Here is a 21,666-nt window from a genome sequence, read left to right as displayed (position 1 = left end):
AATGGAAACTGAAGTAACATTACCTAAAAACGGCTATCGGGTAGCCCTGGGCAGAGCAAAGTAATGCGATCGTATTACTACGCCTCACTTCTGCCGTCACGATCTTGGAGGTGGAATCTAGCTTGGGAGACACCCTACCGAGAGGTTCTAAAGGGTGGGGAAGAAGAAAAAAGGGGGTGATTGGAATAATTGTGCCACGCATGTACTGAATTGAACGAGTTGTTTTACTCGAGTTGTGGCCGCCGTACGCACGATTATCTCACATGTCCAGCATTCAATGTTCGCCAGTTGGTGCGACTGTTAGTTGATATTAATTGTGCTAAACTCGAAGCACCTATTAGTGCAAAACGAACCATGGTGTGGCAGATGCGTGAGCTCAGTGATATCATTGTGTTGGTGGCAAACTTCAACTGTTCCTAGACCTTGTTCCTCGTCGATAGGGAAACAGAAATTAATAAATTAGGGGAGGGAAATTGACGTGACACCATGCACCGAAACCAATGTGCAAGTTGCAGCTAGTACCGGCAGTGATTAGTAGCACAAACTGTCACAAGTGATGACCATATTCCTTTGACCAGTCCAGTATTCCAACGCGTACTAACGTATACTATGTCGTACTGTCATTTTATGTAACACACAAACATGTTAAAACACGAGCGATCTGATTTGAGACACCTATTTCTTCCATTTTTGTTTTTTTTTTTTATATAAATTTTAACATCTTTCTGTCAAACAGGCAAACCGATGCCCGGACTAGAGAGCAAAGACTAATCTTCTTTTTTTTTTCTTCTACACGCAACACAGGGTACCCTATCCCAACATTCAGGCAATTTGTTTTGATTTATTATCGTTATTAAGCTGGTAACAAAATATGATCGCTTCTGTTCGACAATCGTTTGATCGAGCACTATTTTGTTACCAGTGATCATCGACGTCATAAAAGAAGGGAAATAAAACACGCATCAATCTAACGATGGAGGCACAACGGTTGTTCAGCTTTCGATTGTAATCAGTTCACTCTATAATTTTGTATTATTCAAATTTAAATTTTTTCTTAAAACTGTTCAAAAATATACCACAAAATGTCATTGAATTCATGAAAATCCTCGCATCAACAATATTGATTAAAACAATAAAAACAGGATGTTCCAAAACTATGTGAAAATTATATTTTTTTATAGGCCCAAAAATTTAAAGGTAGACAAAAATTATGTTCGGAAATCAGAACGGACAATTACATTTTCAAAGATTTTTTTAAATATAATCAATACATATGACACAACGGCGTCAAGAAATAATAATTAAAATATAAATAAAAATAATAAATATATATTTTTAAATTGTCTGATAATTGTTGCTATGGAATTGTGGCTAATCCTCACATTTCAAAGAATTCTGATATTATTATTGGGGGCCGGGGTCTGGACGCCGGACTAACGGACGATCCAGCTACGGATAAATCAAGTCACAGAACGCCAGAAATGGCAGGCCGAGACCTTTCAAGGTTGTAGTGCCAAGAAAGAATAAGAAGTTATCAATTCTGATTTAAAGTAATTATTGCATACATGTCTACATGGTAAAATTATTTACTAGATTTTTATCATCACATACGATTTCGTTCCATAGAATGGAACAGTTGAAACGCTTAGTCATTGTGGAACTTTGCAATCATATAATGGAATCTTATATACAGCGTGGAAAGATTTGCATTTATTTGCGCAACTATGGAACTGCAATCAGCTGTTTAAATTTTATCACCAAATTTTTAAACCAAAAAAAAAATTGAAAAGTTATTCCAGGCACTGTAAAGCTAAACCGATCATTTGTTGTTGTTTTTTTTTTTCAATTGTCGGTAAGTTGTAAGTTAAATAAGCTATTCAATTATTTCATTTAAAATCTCGAAAACCTCAAAAAGTTTTTAAACGAATTAAATATAAATTAAAACGGCAGCCAACTAGGTAAAACAGACCTTGATCGCATTAATATTTATACCTTTCAGCGTTTGGCTTTAACCGTATGAATGAAACAATAATTTATTATTCTTACACTGACGTAACAGTTTGTAATTAATGAGTAATTTTATTGCGAACTGACTGAATTGAAAGCTGAACCCGCAGTTCATCGTTATCGTGCGTAAATTCCACGAACTCTAGCGAGAGCGAAAAAGAAACGCCGCAATACTTATATTCCGCTCAACAGATGATGATTAATTCACAGCACAAAACAAACCTTATAGCAAGATAAAAAAAACGAACAAATATGCTAAACCACTCATGAATATGAACAGATATTATTAGTTAACATGATTTAGTTACAAAAATGTGTGTGTGTGATGAATCTTTTTTTTTTTTTGTACCGTTAAAACTTGACACAGGGTTCGCACGTACGCTTGTGGTTCGATGGAATTTATTGGTTTTATTACTTTTATGACGGATGATTCGTTAGCAAGTGATTGGAAGCATGATTGAGAAAGCACGTGATCGAATGAGAGGTGCGGAACCAACATCACCAACAAATTTAGGCAAGATCGAGCGCGTAATAGTGATGGGCAAAAAACTGGCGAAAAACCGCGAACGCGATCACGTTCCAAACACTTACGACACATGATGCATCACTTCGGCACCAAGAGACACACGATCGGGAAAAAAATAATGTAAAGCATCTCACACAAACGACTTTTTTTTGTAGCAACTAAGTAGTTAAAACTTCAAAACTCTAAGCTATTAAAATGTCAGAAAATATTAAGTGTTGCTTAACATTATTTAAAAAAAAATTACGCGATCATTTTAATCATAAGCAACACATTTTAAGTTCATTAACAATATTAATGGTATAAAGCACGTACACACTTATGCTCACACATTAGAGAGCATTTTGATACACTAGATATCATTCAAAAGCATTCTAATTAATCCTTCCTTACAGCCCAAAACAGAGCCCAAAAACCCTTCATTATCAACTCATGATCGACTCAATTTCGTTCGCTCGGTACGTGAGAAAACGTTCAACCTTTCACACCATCACCAACGGTTCGTGTAATGGAGTTTGAATTGGTGCAGTTAGTAAGCAGAAGTGCTGTCATGCCCGAAGCGAAGATCGCATCGAACGTCGTGTCTCTCTTTCTCTGGAGATATCGCATATCCAACGGTGGGATTGAATTACTAAACGCACGATGCAGTGCAACAGCGGTGAGGGTGGTAATGTATTTGGCTTAAGAGGCGATCGCGAGATATTCGACCGGCCTCCAGAGTTGTGCTATGGAGTGCGTGATAAACTGCATACCAATGATGGTTCCATCATACTTTGGATGAAGCATATCGTGCTTAATATACCTAGGACCCGAGCTGCGAGAATGCTTTACATTATTCCGAAGATCCAAACGACACCCAAACGATTCCAGCCGGCAAACAAGCAACCAAGCAATGGCAGACGTCATCTCACTCGACATTTGAATGTTCGTGAGCTGCATCTTTAATTCTTGTATGGATATTGTGTCCAAATAGAGTGTGTAGAATTTCTGAACCTACTCCTTTGCCGGTGCTGCGCTCGTCGGGTGCTCGTTTGGTGCTGTGCAGTTTGACCGAAGTGATGCTGGACATTCTGTAACCAACGCTCGGATTATCCGGCTTGGTCTACTTCAAATTACCTGTGATCACCAGTCGTCCCTTGGTGGCCGAAAGACGTGTCTCTCCCGTCAGACGATGCTTCGTGCGGCACTGGTAGCTCTTGTAACCATCCTCAGGTCCAACTTCACGGATATGTAGCTCACCGGACGGCAGAACCATGTATTTACCGTCTACCGTGGGGGATGGGTTAAGATATTGTTTTGATGAAGGGAGATAAAGAAGAAATTTGTTAGAAAAACTATACAGAAACCATAACTACGAAACAACATGCACGTCAATTCTACTCCACTATGTCTAACGGCGCACTAGATGTCGTCCAGAACCGGGGGTCTTCCCCAAACGACGGTACAAGCGAGTTGACACTCGGTCCATTTTGTAGCTGATATTTATCTTGCTTGTCCCATTTTCACTCTCGTTCTCCGCGAGGTGGTTATGATTTTTCTTGGAAATTAACCTGCTGGGACAACAATGTGCCCCGGAACGCACATTCCTTTCCATCATCACACCTATCCCGTTTGTATGTTTGGAACCGCGTGTTCTAATAAAGATAAGATGCCGAGAAGATAATTTATGCTACAGGAAAACCGTGCCCTCTCGCTTGCATTAAGCCCGCTTGACTTCATCGTCGTCAGAGGAAGCACACAGCTAAACTGTGGGGTGTGACCCCCGGGAGTTTAATGCGGGTTGTTGGTTCCCCTATTTGGTTGATCTTCCGCAACCGCAACTTGACGACATCGTGCGCCGCCAGCAGCCATGTGGAGTCCGCAACCCCTTTTCTATGTTGGAGCAAGTAAGGCAATCGTCGAGCTTTCCCGTATCCGACGACTCAATGCAACGCAACAGAAGCGTTACGCACGCACGACAACTCTATTACAGCTGTGGCTGGGCTGGTGGTCAAGCGACTTCGTTGTTTCAAGCCCGACATAACTCTACATCGCGTGAGTAAACATTAGCATCACATTATGGCTGGAATGCGTCGTCGTCGTCGTCGTCGTCGGCATCACCAGGCAAGAACATCGCACACCGACCAGCACACACTGACTTCTTCCGGACTGGTAGTTGTTGGCTTGTTGACTTGTATGCAAATGAGTCGTCGGCAGAGTCAGATCAAATCTTAACGCGAGTGTTCCGCTTTGGGACACGGCTTGATGAGTTTGTTTCGTTTCCATTTCGATGCAGTAACGTGCCTGAGAATCTTGTTTTAGTTTTCAATTCTAATGACTATTGGAATTCTGGGATGGCTGCAAGACATTCTAAGAGGCGCGTTAAATAAGAAAAGAACTTTTAGAAAAACCTTCTTTAGAGAAAAGGTACTCCACTTAGGTCTTATACACCGTAGGTCGTCTATCAAATCTCATTTGGGCCGTTCCCTCCCTAAGACTATCCGGATGCATGCTACAAATACGTCTAGTAAGCTGTTCCATACGTGACCAGCATGACATAGTAGGTCGTTAAGCCAAAAAAGAGTAAGACACCGCCTAGTTTATTTCCTACCAAATTATGACTTCATTCATCCATGAGCGGATAGTTTGAACGAGGGCACAGTTCAAGCAAGATTTTAATCTGGGTCTCAGGACCATTTTATCTTCGAATGAGATTTTAATCTGGACTAATCGCTCAATCATATCATATCGCCCAATAAATGGTTTCAATTCGGAAGGAAGTTTAAAATCAATTTATTATATAGAGTTTTTTTATGCTTCTTTATCTAATTATGAACCTATAAATATTTTGTTGGCCTTGTCTATATACAGAACCTCAATTAGCGATAATAACTCCATCTCCCTAAACCAAGATTTGAACCCTAAACGGGGGGTATTGTTGAGTTGTGCTTTACCAGTTCTGCTATTGAGTCGCTCTAGTGAGGGTCGGTTAAAATCAGATAAGAAGCAATAATAACTCGATTTATATCTGAACTCCGGGAAGTCCGATAACAATCCTCCAACTAGATATCCAACTATAATTAAAAAATGAAAGCCCTTTAAACAATTCCTACAAAATCTGCATCGAAATGGAAAAGAATCATCTCATGAGCATTTTATCCATCGTTACGCCAATGCGATCCGTTTTTTTATTGTCTCGATTAACATGCAGAAGTGTATACATTACACATTTCTTTTACTTTTCTGGTTTCGCCTAATCCGATTCGTATCGACACCATTGCCCTACTAAACTCCGGAACGGAAACAAATAGGACTGTTGTCTTAAGCCCAGAAATAGACCGCAGGCCGTGCCTTTACCGGTGCGGTGTTGTGTTACAGAGCATAGAGTTTATGTGCTGTTGGCACACAAGTAAAGTTAAAAATAACGCAACATAATTGCACCGAAAAGGCAGCTACCCTTGGTGTATTTGGGAAAGAACAGTTTTATTTGTTATCCATCTCTGTGGTTGTTACACTAATTTTGTCCGCATCCATTGAAATTCATTTATTGCAACTGGTAAAATGGTAAAACTAAGCTAAGTTATTATATTATTCTTGATTTTTAAATATCCTAAAATTAAAAAAAAATATTCAAAAAATGTCGAAATTATTTATAAATCGATTTTTAAAAGTTTTCGTTGGCTACTTTTTGTCAACCCTATTACACCACCATCATCGTCGTTTAATCGTCACACAGCGTTAAACACCAAGCGAAGTTAGATAGGTTTTATTTATTTTTTCCCAGTTTGCCCACACAGAAACCAAAAACAAACCACCACGCTTCCCTTTAGCAAGGGCTGACCCACGAGTGGGGGTTCATTGAACTACCACGCACCATCAAAACATGTCGAGGCGACAGGAAAATCCGCGTGGCCAGCTCCAGAAAGCACGTGCTTTTACGAGCGTGTCGCGTAACCTGCCCGGTTACCACCATTGGTGCCAACTTCGTCCATGGCGCTCAGACATCGGCAACGTTCCAACGTCAAACGACTGGATGAATGTAGAGAATGCCGTACGCGAACCGATTCTGAGCATGTGCCAGATCGTGGAAAAAACAACACCACCCCGGATAGTAAGTGCCGGTGATGATTCACACCAACGTACAGAAACTGCAACTTGCGGCCAGAACTTCGGCGCTACACTCCCCGGTCCAGCACTAAATACTAGTGGGCACAACACAACCTGTTGCTCGTTTGATGGGAAAGGGCTTGAAGTTGAGGGTTGAAAAAGTGGTCCACGTTGGTTTGCACCGTGAGTGCCACCACACAGTACCATGGCAACCGAAAGCGTGGTGAGTGCCCTAGTGACAACACCCCGCCCATGATGCCCTGGCGGCCCCAGGCTGTATATGCCCCTTTTTCACCAGTCTACCCACGGATTACCCGAAGGAAGCAGCAAACACTGGCTCCGAATCGATTACTGTTCTGCTACTATAGCAACACCCAGGGAAGCGCATGCGCTTCCGCTGGTTATCGTTTTGGGCGCGCAAAATTTTCCCAAGGACCTCCCTCACTAGCAAACGGATGAACTCCTGTCGGTAGGGGCCACGGAAACTGGGACACGCTTGCTATGAATGAGATTGTATGTATACAAACTTCGAGCTGTGCATGTGGTGGTATCGGCAACCTTCTCACAGTGAAGAAAAAATGGAGCAAATGTCAAAAAAGCGTGGCACTAACGCAAAATGAAAACAATCAAGCTACTATTGAATGAATTATTGAGTTTTTAAATTTTAAATACGGTCAAAATATGCTCAAATAAATTTGAACTTAACTTAAACTAAGTTAAACAAGTTTTTAGAGTTCAAATTCTGTTTCAGATGTTGAAAAGGGTTAACGAGGTTGAATTGCATATATGATGTCGGATTAGCATTTTATGCTGTTGACATATAGTGTTACGATGTTGAACTGGCCTGAGAAACCCTGTAAGATAATAACAAAAAAATGTCTTTATTTTTTAAAACTTTCTTACAAAAAATTGTTTAAAAATTAAATTTAAAAAAGTTTGTTTCATAAATAAATCAATAATAAATCTGCACAATTTTAAAAAATATATATAAAAAAATCCTAATTTTATTTAATTTAAAATATTCATTTTAAATTAAAAATTTAACACTTCAAGGCCCTAACGAATTGTATTGCTTATTTGAAATTTAAACCCAACCGACAAAGCGCTTTTTTGCTTCACTGCCACTCAACGCAATTGCAAATTAAAATGTAACGGTCGTTTCGCGCCCATAAAAAAAATTTTATGCCACGCGCTTCAAGTCACAACTACACGGAACAAACTCCCAACCCACCCAAACAACGCTAGCGCCGGCACACACAAACGTTCATAAATTATAACCGCTTTCACGCTTTGTTCCTGTGCCATCCATTCGAAATTCGCATGATGCGTTCAGGGGACAGCGAAACAAACAAAAAATACTATTATCATTTCAATCTCACCAGTTCCCTCCGATTTCGTCCACACCCTAACCGTATGCGGCACCGCTAACCGAGCAGGGTGACAAGTGAGTCAGTTTTTAATTCACCAAAAAGCAACACATGTTTGCCAAATGTTCCAGCAAAACGGTGTGCGAGAGTTAAGTCCGAAACTCAAGTAGCTTCAAGCCGAACGGCGTTGGACAAAATTGCCTGTCTCCGTTATTTTGTTGCTTCCTTTTTTTTTTCATTCAAACTCCCAACGGACAAGTTGGTCGAGTCTTGGCGCGGATTCGCGGTGGGTAGCGGACTTGTTTACATCAACCATAACACCACAGCTGCACCACGATTGGATAGATTGAATAAACGGGGCCATCAGTGGGAAGATCGCTGGATTCGTTTCCTTCGCACACAAACGCGTTGGAACGAAGGGGCGAAGTATTCGAAGATCACCTTCGATCTTACGAATTCAAAACTTGAAAACATGGGCGAAACTCCCAACACAAAATATTATGCTGCCCTGTGGTACGGAGACGATGAAAACGACGATGATGATGATGGTGAAACTGGAATATACACCTGCCGAAAATTGAGACGAAAATCTTCAACATAAGTCCCTTAAATCAATTTTCCATTTCTTTACATTCTCCAGAGATTCGCAAGTAATCGGAGCATGCTTGTTAGTTTAAATGAATTTCAAACGGATCACGGACTTACGAGCTACCTTACAAGCTATTGGGAAGGAGGATTGTCAGGAGAAGGTAGGCCGTGAGGCCCATGGAATTTTGGAGAAGGATTAAGGAGGTGGAAAAACAAAACCAAAAAAATTCCAATATAAAAAAACAAAAAAGTGAAACAATAAAATGAAGAAAGAAAACTAAATTTAATAAGAAACACAAAACGAAACTCAAGAACTCAAATAAACTTCCTATACGCAGCGATCTGCAAAGAAACTGTTGTCTACTCCCTACACGAAATTTTAAAACCGATCTTCACATTTTAAGAACCATCGTAAGGCAAAAGAAAGATTTAAGTCACACAAAAAGAAGACAGCCCGAAAGATGATGCTCAAAGATGGCGGGGATATTGTAAACGAATACCGCTGCAAAAGCGGTCGACACAGTCAAACATCAATTACCAAATGATTCGTCCTTCTTGAAACTAGTGCCATCCGTTGCTGTCCATTCGATTATCTCTACATGGTCGGCCACAAAGGACGGTATCTGGCACTTGAACAGGGCCGTATTACCGCGGATCACAAACACATCGTACACCTGCGCCTCATAGTACTGATTAACAACTGAAAGGGAGGGAGGAATCAATCGTGAGATCAAGAGTAAGCTATCTAGAGTATAAATTTCGCAAGCTGGTGTCTTTAAAATATCTTATAAAAACTCAACTAGAACCTGTACAATACCAATCGAGACCTGTGAGAGAGAGAGAATTGGACGGGAGTGGAAGGATTGAATGCCTACAACTGATAACTCCAATTTCCTCATACCGGTTCCCGCATTTAGCTCAATCTCGGTACCATCGTCAGCCAACCAACCGGTGACGCTTATGAAATCCGACACGAACGATGGTATCAGGCACTTGAGGATGCCTGCATTACCGTTCAGGACGTACTCGTCGATAACGCGCGTGTTATAGAACTGATGGATCACTGAACGAAAGGTGCAACGAAATGAGGATTACTGACTTAAACACCCTACTAGTGTGGTTAATCTTGAAGATACGAATGACTTGATCGGAGGACCAAAAATAGGGACATCAGGACATTCGAGGATCATGGAGGAAGACTTCTAACGAGGCGTGCGAGTTATTCGCACAAACATTACCAAAACTACCGTCCGTGATGGGAAGATACTCTTCACCATCGTCCGTTAGCCAAGCGTCAACGAACACGAAATCGGAAATGAACGATGGTATCAAACACTTCAAAATCGCCGCATTACCGTTCAGGACAAACTCATCCGTCAGCCGTGTTTGGTAATACTGATGAACCACTAGAGAGAGAAGCAAAAATTTTGAATTACAACGAGAAGTAAAAGATTTCTTAACCTCAATCTCATCAGCTGATACCTCTAGGTGGAGCTCTACAAACCTATCGAAACGCAACATCGCAATGGACAACAACAATGTCAATGGGAAACTATGCATGGTAGGGAAGGATTATCAGTGGTGAACGGTTCAAGGTCACGCAATGCATGTCAGCACCAACCCATCGTTGATTCGTCCACGTTCATCATTACAGTTTGATCGTCAATGTCCCACGATTCGATTGTGATGAAATCCTGCAGGAAGGACGGTACCAGACACTTCAGGATGGCCGCATTTCCGTTCAACACAAATTCATCATTCACGCGGATCTGGTAGTGCTGATGCACAACTGAACAAAAAATATAAAATGCAAATAAAGATGATGACCAGATGGTACTAGCAATTAAATAACAAAGCAATAACTTCAAACTGCATCAAATCCTACAAGGGACGTTCATGAACATCCAAAAGGAGTATGGAAAATAGGAGACGGCATTAACAGTTCCACTGCGTGGCGCTTCAACTCTAACTACCATAATCTCCACTTTCGCCCGGATAGAATTCATTCCCGTCGGAGTCGGACCACAGATCGACGATGACAAAGTCGGACACGAACGAAGGAATCTCGCACTTCATAATGGCCGAGTTGCCCCGAATGACGTACTCGTTATCCGCTTCCGCTTCGTAGCTTTGAATTACAACTACAAGTGAGGAGGACATGAGAAAAAGTAAACCGAAGGCTCATTTCTAGATGGAATGGGTTGCTGCTGATCCAGTAAGATTCCAGCATTTATGATGAAATCAAATTAAACCAACTGTTACTTAAGAAAGAAAAAAACAAGATTTGTAAATTCTTCAGTAAGGGATTGTTGGTACGGAAAGGAATAAGCATGGATCTATCCCGAATGATAAGCTACGGCAACATGAACGAGTCCCCAACAGCTGCTAGTACCCAATTGGTCGCTATTAGTCGCCTGGTTGTACTCTTCGCCGGAATCGTCGATCCAGGCATCGATCGAGACAAAGTCACCAATGAACGAAGGGATTTTACACTTCAGGATAGCCGAATTGCCCCGGATAATGTACTCGTTCTCGGCCTCAGTAACGTAGTACTGATTGACAACTGTTCGAAAGGAGGAAGACCAGAAGGAATGACATTCAAACTCTAAAGTTTAATACTGATATCCTGGAGAACCTACAGAATTGTCCCTAATAACTATAAACAACTCCAAGAACCATTTAAGCAAGATAAGCAAAATAATAAAGGGAAAAGGTTGATGGAAAGGAGATACCCCTAGTTTTTTAACAACATTCCGCCATAAGCATTAACAACAACCGTAATCCTGCTCCCCGGTATGATACTCGTTGCCATCATTATCGATCCAAGCCTCAACGAACACGAAATCACCAATGAACGAGGGTACTTTGCATTTCAGGATGGCGGAATTGCCCCGGATGGCGTAATCCGTTTCACCGTCGGTCTGATAGAACTGATTCACAACTGGATAAATCATGAGGAAAAGGATTTGCAGGAAAAACAAAAACAAATTTCACATTAGGAGCAATATCTTGAGTTCAAGGATTCGAGGAAGGAATAGACGAGCGTGATCTTAAATTCTATTGACGAACAATCACCATAGCTATCACCATCCTCCCCCCGATAGTGGTACTCATTCCCATCACTATCGAGCCACGTTTCGACGTGCACAAAGTCCGCAATGAACGAAGGAATTTTACACTTCACAATGGCCGAATTGCCCCGTATGATGTACTCATCTTCCGAGCCCGTCTGATAGTACTGGTTGACGACTGGAACCGGATGTCGGAAGCAAGTACGCAAAAGGAAAACATCAGAATCAACATAATAAAATTGCCATCAAATAAATAGATAGAAATAACACAAAAATGATAGATGATAAGGATTGTTATGTTTCAGGAATGGGTAAGGAACATGGGGCCACCAAAGCGAACAGGTCCTAACCGTAACTGTCGGACTGTACAAGTTCGATGCCATCCTCATCGATCCACGACTCAACACGAACAAAATCAGACACAAACGATGGAATGGAGCACTTGAGAATGGCGGAGTTGCCCCGGATGACGTACTCGGTCAGTATTTCCGGCTGGTAGTGTTGATTGATGACTGAACAGATGAACCAAAAAAAAACCCATAAAGTGACAAGAATATAATTTAAACAAAATTTAAAAACAAAAGGATAGACATATTAAACCACAAAACGACCGAGGAAGAATGACTACATTGGAGTGGTTTAGGATAAGCGGAACTGGAACGGGAGAGTCGTAAACTAAAGACCCCTGCATTTTGAAACGCTACCATAGTTTTCCGATGGCACAAGCTCATTATTTTCCTCGTCTATCCACGCTTCTACACGCACGAAATCGGACACGAACGAAGGTATCGAGCATTTCAGGATGGCACTGTTGCCGCGGATGACATACTCCATCAGTATATCGGCACCGTAATGTTGATTAATGACTGGGAAAAACGGAAGCCGTCGAGCGGTGCTCATGAGCCGTTAGCGTATCATTTACACAGCATTAAAATAAAATTGAGACAATAAAAGCTGGAGATAAAACATGAGAGGAGCTTGAGGATTGAGGAAACCTGGAGCAATAGCTAGTTGTGGACCAAAAGCCCCACCGTACCGGTATCAAAGCTGGAAGCATTATACAGACTACCATCGCTTCCGATCCACGATTCAACCTTTACGAAATCGGTAACGAAGCTGGGTATGTTACACTTCAGAACTGCCGTATTGCCCTTAATGACATACTCCGACACTACTTCCGCCTCATAGTATTGATTGACGACTGTTTAGAAAGGAGTTTGAAGATTTAAATAATCAACAATAATAAAACTGAATTTTAAGATTTGATTCTGAAACCATGATGACCATAATTACAACAAAAGGGATAGGTTTTAAGGATGGAAGATCTTCATGTGTTTCTGCTCTACCGACACGAACCAATCTCTAGGTCTTGTACGTCGGACGATTGCGAACGATTATCGATATGCTGATAGACGTTGCCTGCATCATCGTTCCACGAAACGACACCAACAAAGTCCGCCACGAACGATGGTATGGAGCACTTCAGAATAGCCGAATTGCCACGGATAACGTACGCATTGTTAACCTCCGAGTCGTAGTACTGCTGGACCACTGGACGAGTTTAAAAGGGATACAACATCGCACACATAATTAAGCGAAACTTATAAGGATAAATAATTGAAGGCTACATGGATGTTTTTGTAAAGGAAGGATAGGCCACAGGATTCATGGAACAATCCGGACAGTCGGTGGAACGCACCCTCGTCGGTGGAATTCGCATAGAAGCTATCGTTCGTGTCCGTGTGCCATGACACAATCTTGACGAAATCGGCCACATACGACGGTATTTGGCACTTCATCAGGACCGCATTACCGCGGATCGCGTACTCCTTGTTAACGTCCACATCGTAGTACTGAGCGATCACTGATAAGCGCGTACAATGGGGACAAGAGATCGGTTGAAGCGTTCTGATTAGGGGATGTTAAGCTAGGGCTTTAAGAGCGAATGTGAATCATGTAGCCTGGAGTATAATTATAAACCTGTAACCAGCAAAAACAGACTTGCGAAAAACTTAGCTCCAGCAACATCAAACGAAGACGAAATAATTTTTAAAATCATTCTGTTAAATATTTTAGTGCAGGGGAGTGGATGGATGTTCACTATGACCTTTCCTTCTTGCTACACCTATGTTAGAGTAAATTGTGTAAATGCTACAAGTTTAAAATTTAAAATATACTAAAAAAATTCCTTGATCTTGGATAACTTAAAATATAATCATTGCAAGGATTGGTTATCCAGCAACGAGGTATAATAAGTCCAGTAAGCCATTAAATGACCGGCAAGACCTAGTGGGTCGTTAAGTCTAGAGGAAGCTAAAGTACTGACTGATCTTTTCTGAACTTTTCTAAAATATTGACGGATTGTATTACAACTCAGTGGAGTCTCAAATCTATAGCACCTAAATCTAATCTAATTACAGCATTAAAATTTCCACGAAATCTAAATCTGAAGATATCCTCACGAAGCTCGACAAGAACCTGGGAAATTACAAACCAAGAGGGTTATAGGATATTTTTCCGGATCTTGCAAATAAGTTGCAAATCGGGTCAAATCATCCTCTAGCAACTTAATAATTTATATAATTGGGGAGCAAAAGTAATATTGAAACCCCTATCAAATACTGGTGAGTTCTGCTATTAAAAAAAAGTGTTTTTCAGTCTATAATGTAAGATGTGATTGGAGGAAAACTCGGCTAGGATTTTGTATTCATGGTGATCAATGACTGAGAAATTATTCTTAAAAAACTATTCAAGAAACCAAGTTAAGTCATTAAAACAAAAAGACATCACTCTGTAACGATCCTACAGATTTAAAGCAGTGGCATGCAAATTCGTGGTGCAGCTATAGGAAATGGTCATAGTGGCAGTACCGGGGCAGGGACACGGAGTTTGGAGAACCATCATTATCCTACGCTAGCACGACCATCCTAACCGTAAGCATCGGCCGAATAGACATGTGTTTCCTCCTGCTCGTCACCGCTGGTCCACGACACGACATCAACGAAATCGGCCACAAACGACGGTATCAGACACTTGAAGATGGCAGAATTGCCCAAAATGACATGCTCCTTGTTGACGTCCACCTCGTAGTACTGGGACACGACTGCAGAAACCGCGTTCGGGACAAAAACCGACAACATTTACACAGCGGAACGGACAACAACGAGAAGAATATTGTGAACAAATCCTCCAAAACACCATGGAAAAGGGGAACTGCATTAGGTACTTCAAACCCGGAAGGAAAATCAAACAACAACCTCTTCCCTTAAGCAAACGAAGTCACCATTAAAACATGCTTTCCGAGCTGTAAATTGATGCCTGAAAATTTTAAAATAAACAAGGGAAATGGGGCGGTGTACGAAACATCTGACGAATTATCCATTTTTGAAGGCTGAAGCGGTGGTTCCGGTCCACTCTCCACCCTGGATGTTGATGGCAGGTTGGCTGGGTAGCTGGGTTGTGGGTGATTAATCCGCTTGTTATTCTTATCATCACGTACAGGACACACACACACACACCCATCACATTATCCTTGACGAAAGAGGCGAAGGATCTCTTGCTGTTCGCAAAAGATCCAAGTAGTCGTCGCACAATTTCGAGGCAATTTTTATCCATTTTCACACACGCACACACGCACATCGATAGGCATGCACATTTTTCTCTTGCTTTTCTTTTTTAAGCACTTCACCACACACGTGGAGGGTGTAATTGCATAATTTCCTTTTTTTCTTATTTGAACATAAAACGAATTTCTCCTTCATACACTCTATTGCACACACAAATACATATTCAAATATGCCGGGCCACACTTGTATGCACTCGCGACAGTGCACTTCTTCTTTCGGCATCCTTTCACAAGTATGAAAAAAACACTTTCCAGCTTTTTCTTTTGCATTTTCCACTTCACTCACTCATGCGGCTCTGAACACAACACACATTCTTAAGCATATTCTAGCGCTTCTTATCCACTTCCACCGCTCTTCGAAGGGATTTCTATTTTTTTTTTTGTCGCTCACTTTGCTTTACATTCTTCCCTATTCCACTTATCCAAACCTTTCGTCGGTCGTTTTCACTTCACACAGCCTTCTCACATGAAAACTGACGCACCGCACACTAGATGCACTCTCCACCGCATATGATTTTCTTTGCACTCATTTTAATTTGTATTTTGAAAAACACATGGCATTTCGATGATTCCGAGCATCTCGGTTCCACGAAATCGCAGGAACGCACCACAAAGCAGATCCGGATTATCCTTGCTGCATCCTTCTCATACTCACACACACACACATACATACACACATTTCTCTTAGCCTGCTTTTTTTCGCGTGTATGTTTTGTCGCCCGTATTCCAGCGTCCTACCTGTGCGGCACTCGTCGGCCCGCTAGCAGATGTTTCGTACGTTGCCCACCATTCCCTTACCTTTCGTTTTTTGTTTTGTGGCCTCGTAACTTACCGGCACGAACGTTGACATCGCGCGAAATAACCGATCCGAACTGGTTCTTGGCCATGCAGGCGTACACCTGCGCGTGCACCTCCTGCCGGTAATCTTCCGCCCGGAACGGGGGGAACACCAGATTTCCGTTCGGCAGTATCTGTCGCAGTCCGGGCACATCGCCGACGGCCGTACCATCGCTACGGATCCAGATCATTTCCGGTGGTGGATTGCCGGTCGCGCTACACTCAACCACGGCGCCCGTTGAGTTGGAAAAATCGATCCGGTTGGTCGGTTCCTTCAGGAAGACGGGGCCCTTCGAGTCGTCCACCTTGCCAGCAGCCAGCACTCCTAACAGGTCGAACGAAAGGTGGAACCAAGCGTTAGCACATTCTTCACTTATTCGTCTCCTTCAATACAACCAGCGAGCCGGTGTTCCCAGGGGGGGGGCCCTCTCTCCTTAGCAACCGCACACACGATCGCTCGGAACCCTTGGTCCAGGTCACAATTCCAATCAAAGTATACGCATCGCAACGGAATGGCGCAAAAAAAAACCGTTGTTACTCACCATTGAGACAATTGAAGCCACTTAATAAGCAGAGCAACGCAGCAGCGATTGCTACGGTACGCGATGTGTCGCGAACCACCAGCATCACCATCTTCTTCGCTGTTTTTTTTTTTGCGCGGTCGGTCGGGCTCACTTGCTTCCGGTATACGGTACACACGTATCCTTTTTCACACGCGCACACGCACGCACACACTCACACTCCCCGCAGTGGGAAACAATGGCACAAGATTTCACGGGTTTTCACGGAGATTCGATGATTTCTGGAGCACGACTGGCTCCAGAGCCTGGGTGGGTGTGGGAGTGTGGACTCCTTGCACGCCGACGGAAGGATACACACGCCTGTGTAGCAGGAGACGGGACGGGTTGACGCATGGAAAAGAAAATCGATTAGTTGGTGGTGTTGGCTATACCAGGGATACAACTCGCGAAAAGGATACAGGGCGGAGCGGATTTTTCACAAAAAAAAAATGGATGAATTTCAACAACACCCCATGATTCTTTTCAGCGCTAGCGTGCGTAAGGTGTGTGTGTGCGGAGGAAAATTTTCACGCACGCCATCAAACGCGACACGGCCCAAAACAGGGAGACGGGAAAAAAGGAAGCACACATCCCACTGGCAGGAAAAAAGGATGCGTTCCGGACGGGTTTCGGAGGGCTTGTCGGTGAAATTCCTGTTGCACGCACCGTCACCTACCTTTAACAATGCAAATTTATTGCTATTATGCACTATTTCACAAGAAAAATTTGATTTCTTTCCACACAAGACAATCCGCTCGGTCGCTTATACCGTCCACTTCTTCGCCCGAACCAAATGCTATGTTTTGTGTCTGGAGTCTGAAGCCGCGGACATAGGTACCGAAGTGGAGTATACAAAATTTGACAGCTCGAATGCATCACACGGGAAACAGCTGTCAGTGCGTTGTTTGGGACACCATATTGGATTGACAGTTTCGTTGAGCATTAATGCATGTTTAAATACTTCCAAATTCAGTGTGAATTACATTTATTTTTTTAATATACACAAAATGTACAGTTTTATCACTAAATATCTGTTTTAAAATGTTTTCCCTTCCTTCATGGTTGTACCTTGCCATCACCGCACGCTTGAACTGTCAAATCGTGCGTCGAGTTTTTTTTTGTTGGCTGACTGCTCCAGTGCGTTTGAAAACTCAATCGAAGAAAAACAAAACATTTCCCACAGCCATTCGCGTATCAACGCTCTCTGCCTCGGATGCGACGCAAGGTAATTCATTTATCATGCCTGTTTACCGCCTGCCGATTGCACACTCCCAATTTCCATTTTAGTAAAGCATGAACATACCGCTGAAGGTTGTGGTGCGCCTGTGGTCTGACCAGTCGGCGGACAATAAAACGTGCAACCGTACCAGCGATGAACAGCAGCACCAGCAGCAGGAAGAAGATGACCACCAGCTTAAAAGTGGCGGCGGGCGAACGTTCCGCTTTTCACACGTATACCGCACCCCGGTCAGCAACCAGCTGCTGTACTTTGAATCCGTGGCCGGGCTGATGGAGTCCGTGCTGGAGGGGTACGACTTCTCCATCGTCACGTACGGTGCGAAGGGCACGGGCAAAACGTACACCCTTTACGGTGGTGGCCCGAACGGTAGCACGACCACCCACCAGGACGACGGGATCGTGCTGTGCTTCGTGCGGGATCTGTTCTGCCGCCTGAATGCGCACCCGGACCGTATGTTTTCGATCAGCATTGCGTGGAGCGAAATTACTGCCAGCGGGGATGTGATCGATGTGCTGGAAAATGCGGCCATGGTACAGTGCTTCTCGGTGGAGGACACGTACGCCCTGCTGGGATTGGGACTGCACCGACGCAACGGGGAAAATCACAGTATTCTTAGCTTAGTGCTCGAGCAACAGTGGACATCGGTCGGTGGGATGAACCAGCACCGACAATCGACAATCAGTTTCTGCGATTTGCGTGGTGCTGAGCGGGAACCGGTCGAGGGCGATCTGGTCCCAATCGATGGAGGTTTACGCAAGCTGGAAGATATCGTGGTTAGACGTAACGATCGGTACAACGATTCGGTGTTGACCGCTTTTCTGAAAGATTCTTTCGGTGGTCGGGCACAAACGTTGCTGCTCCTGTGTGTGGCATCGTGCGCGTTAGAGTCGGACAGTACCGTGCGCGATCTGGAATTTGGCGAACGGGCGGAGGAAATCGTGAATCACGTCGTAATGAACACGTTTTCGGACAATAATGTACCGATCGTGGCGCTTGGCGAGCCCGATCCGCTTTCCGCCGGACCGAACAACAACATCGACGGGCTGTACTTTGCCTCCCAGCAGTGGGCCAAACTGCTGAAGAACGCCGAGTGTCTGTTCACGAAGCTGTTCAGCACGTGTGAGCTGAGCCAGACGGAGCGGAGCCAGATCGAGGAATGGTTGTACCTGAAGGCGGAATGTGACGATTGCTTTAGCTCGACCGACATCAGCATACCGACCGGTGGTGCGCCGCCCGTCCGTGCCTGTCTTGGCCCGATCGAGGAGATCGATGAAGCCGAAGACGCTGCTACGGTGCACGGTGGCGGCAGCAGCAGCAACAAGGAACCGTACCAATCGGACAACGAAAGCGATTCCGACATCTGTACGCACCTGACGGACGTTAGCGATCGTATCCAGAGCTACATCAAGACGTTCCAAACGAAAACCAACAGTCTGATCATGGAAAAGTATCAGGACTTTTTCCAAACCCATCCGACCGGTATGCAGGCACTGGAGTCGGCTGACCACGACCGGAAGATGGTCACCGACGGCAACAACTTTCACAATCCCACCCGAAGGAAATCGATCTTCGACGGGGAAACGGTCAGCAGTACCGAGCTGCTACCGTTAATGCTGCCCCTGAAAAGCGACTCGCTCCCGCCGGCACCGTCCCTGCTGGACAAAAAGCTGGACACGCTGAACAGCAATCTGCGCATTTGTCAAACCAGCATCGAATCGTTACACGCACAGATCGAAGAAATCCGTCGCACAATCGCGCTGAAGCAGAAGTACATTACGGATCTGATCGAGCACAGTGAAACGCGCTCGGTGGCCAAGTCACGGTTCAGCAAGAAAAAGCACAAGCTCGAGGCGGAGTACGAGAAGGCGAAAAAGCACCTCCGGAAGGCGGTTGTGAATGGGACGAACAGGGAGGAAATCAATCGGCTCAAGGGCCAAACATCACAGCTCGAGCAGCGGCTGAAGGATCTCGAGTCGATCGGTTTCATTGCCGGTGAATCGGGCCACAAGCGGAAAAAGCTGCAGCAATCCATCAAGGACTCGCAGAAGCAGCTGGACGCGCTGCAGCGCATGCTGAAGAAGGAGCTCGACCGCAAGGAAACGCTCGAGAAGGAGCTGGAAGCGGTACAGAAGGAAGCGCGTGCCGGGCGTACGAACAGCGGTGGACTGCAGGAGCTGACCGAGAGCAAAAGCAAGATACGCAACATGAACGAGCGCATCTCGCACATCGAGCACGTGCTGAAGGAAAAGTCCAGCAATCTGAAGCGGTACGTGAACAAGAAGAGTGCCGAGAAGGAGTCGCTCCGCTGCGAGATACGCAACCTGCGTCGGACGCGCGATCATCTGGTCGAGCAGCGGTGCCAGCTGGACCGGAAGCTCCGGGAAGACAAGATGCCCTCGTTCGACGAGGAGCGCAAGCTGGTCGAGTGTGACGAAGCGATCGAAGCGATCGATGCGGCGATCGAGATGAAGAACGAGCTGATCTGCGGCCGGAAGAGCATCGACACGGACGAAAGCTTGCAGCGCGAGAAGGGCGAACAGATGCTGATGGCGCGCCTGAACAAGCTGTCGCTGGACGAGATGCGCACGCTGCTGTACAAATACTTCCAGAAGGTGGTCGATCTGAAGGAGGCGAGCCGCAAGCTGGAGCTACAGTTCATTGCGCTCGAGCGGGAAAAGGATGCCTGGGAGTGGCAGGAGAAGATCCTTACCAACACGATCCGGCAGACGCGGCTCGAGAAGGAGCGGTCGATCGTAGCGCTGCAGAAGCAGCACGAAACGAAGCTGAACCTGATGCTGCGCCACTTCGCCGCCGACACGTCCGCGTCGATCTCAAGCACCATACCGGACAGTGTGCTGCCGCCGTACCACCACACGCAGACGGAGTTTGTGCTCGGTTCCGGATCGGCCCGCTACCACCATCACCATCATCACGTACAGTACGAAGAATCGGACGGTGGTACAACCAGCGGCGAACCTCAGCTACTGACCGGCCACAGCTCCAAGCAGTTGGCACACTACAAAGCTACTAGCACCATGCCTTCACCGTCAACCGGCCCGGCCGGTGTTGTGCGGGGGGGCCACACGTCCAATTCAGCACTCACGCAGCATCATCAGCGTACCGGTGGCGCGGGTTCAGCCCCCGGCCAAACTCCTCTGGTAGCGATCGCGGAGAAGGAGCATCGGCCGAAGAGTAAGCTGTTCTCGAAGCTACAGGTCCTGTCCCGCTATCACGGGAGCGATAAGCGGAAAATCTTCCAATCCGACATTCCGCAGCAAAATCTCAAACAGCTACAGGGCGCATCCCGACCATCGCTCACGAAGGTGACCCGGGAGAAGAACAAAATTATCATCCAGAGTGATGGTGGTGGGGGCGGCGGAGGAGGAGGAGGTGGAGGAGGAGGTGGCAAATAGAAGCGAGCTAAAGTATTCAGTGCACCGTAGCAAGTACATTAGTAATGTGGAAATCTCCACCAGAGAGCTCTCTACCTGTTGCTGTAAAGGAGAGATAGTCGCGAACCCAGATGTATCTACAGCGTGGCGTTTCACGCATTTCATTGTCGGTGTTTTTTCGTGTAGATGTGGATGTTGGTTAACGTGGTAGAATTTCTGCAGCTTGTGATTGATATATAGATGCATGCATTCTCCCACAGCGTATCCCTTCCTGCATGCAGTATACAACCGTATTCGAGATGAACAGTTTGATTGTATGTTTCCTGTGGTCAATAAAGTGTCCCTGAAAGCGTATTACGGATTGTGTGTT

At 44.6% G+C, this 21,666-nt stretch overlaps 2 protein-coding genes across 52 annotated transcripts in view; one reads left to right on the top strand and one right to left on the bottom strand.

Moving 5' to 3' along the window:
• LOC118507219 (Down syndrome cell adhesion molecule-like protein Dscam2) overlaps window positions 1-17,483 on the bottom strand; it is a 58,018-nt gene extending 40,535 nt beyond the window's left edge. For 23 of the 50 annotated variants that reach the window (XM_036045342.1, XM_036045341.1, XM_036045335.1 and 20 more), the window contains exons 1-6: window positions 17,341-17,483; window positions 16,647-16,985; window positions 16,100-16,429; window positions 12,999-13,193; window positions 3,647-3,796; window positions 24-147 (exon numbers count right to left, since the gene is read on the bottom strand). In XM_036045342.1, the coding sequence (XP_035901235.1) occupies window positions 24-147; window positions 3,647-3,796; window positions 12,999-13,193; window positions 16,100-16,429; window positions 16,647-16,737 (890 nt within the window). In that variant the 5' untranslated portion in view covers window positions 16,738-16,985; window positions 17,341-17,483. Of the gene's footprint in view, window positions 1-23; window positions 148-3,646; window positions 3,797-9,809; window positions 9,978-10,963; window positions 11,135-11,992; window positions 12,155-12,346; window positions 12,509-12,678; window positions 12,844-12,998; window positions 13,194-13,341; window positions 13,507-16,099; window positions 16,430-16,646; window positions 16,986-17,340 lie in introns of all 50 variants that reach the window. The other 27 variants (XM_036045337.1, XM_036045343.1, XM_036045326.1 and 24 more) reach the window with 9 other exon arrangements.
• A 255-nt stretch (window positions 17,484-17,738) lies between these two features.
• LOC118507217 (kinesin-like protein costa) lies at window positions 17,739-21,650 on the top strand. 2 transcript variants are annotated; one of them, XM_036045317.1, is made up of 2 exons: window positions 17,739-17,889; window positions 17,952-21,650. In XM_036045317.1, exon 2 carries the CDS (start codon window positions 17,958-17,960, stop codon window positions 21,315-21,317), a length of 3,360 nt encoding a protein of 1,119 aa, XP_035901210.1. In that variant the 5' UTR covers window positions 17,739-17,889; window positions 17,952-17,957; the 3' UTR covers window positions 21,318-21,650. The 2 variants fall into 2 exon arrangements, with proteins under 2 accessions (XP_035901210.1, XP_035901211.1); XM_036045318.1 differs by having other exon boundaries at window positions 17,763-17,889; window positions 17,957-21,650.
• The last annotated feature ends 16 nt before the right edge of the window (window positions 21,651-21,666 follow it).

This window comes from Anopheles stephensi, chromosome 2 (assembly GCF_013141755.1).
Source record: "Anopheles stephensi strain Indian chromosome 2, UCI_ANSTEP_V1.0, whole genome shotgun sequence".
Classification (NCBI taxonomy): domain Eukaryota; kingdom Metazoa; phylum Arthropoda; class Insecta; order Diptera; family Culicidae; genus Anopheles; species Anopheles stephensi.
Note: the sequence above shows the minus strand (reverse complement) of the source record. Positions and strands in the feature narration are given on the sequence as shown.

What these genes read in the sequence shown, in the direction of transcription:
- LOC118507217 (XM_036045317.1), top strand. Translation starts at nt 17,958, where the DNA reads ATGAACATACCGCTGAAGGTTGTGGTGCGCCTGTGGTCTGACCAGTCG.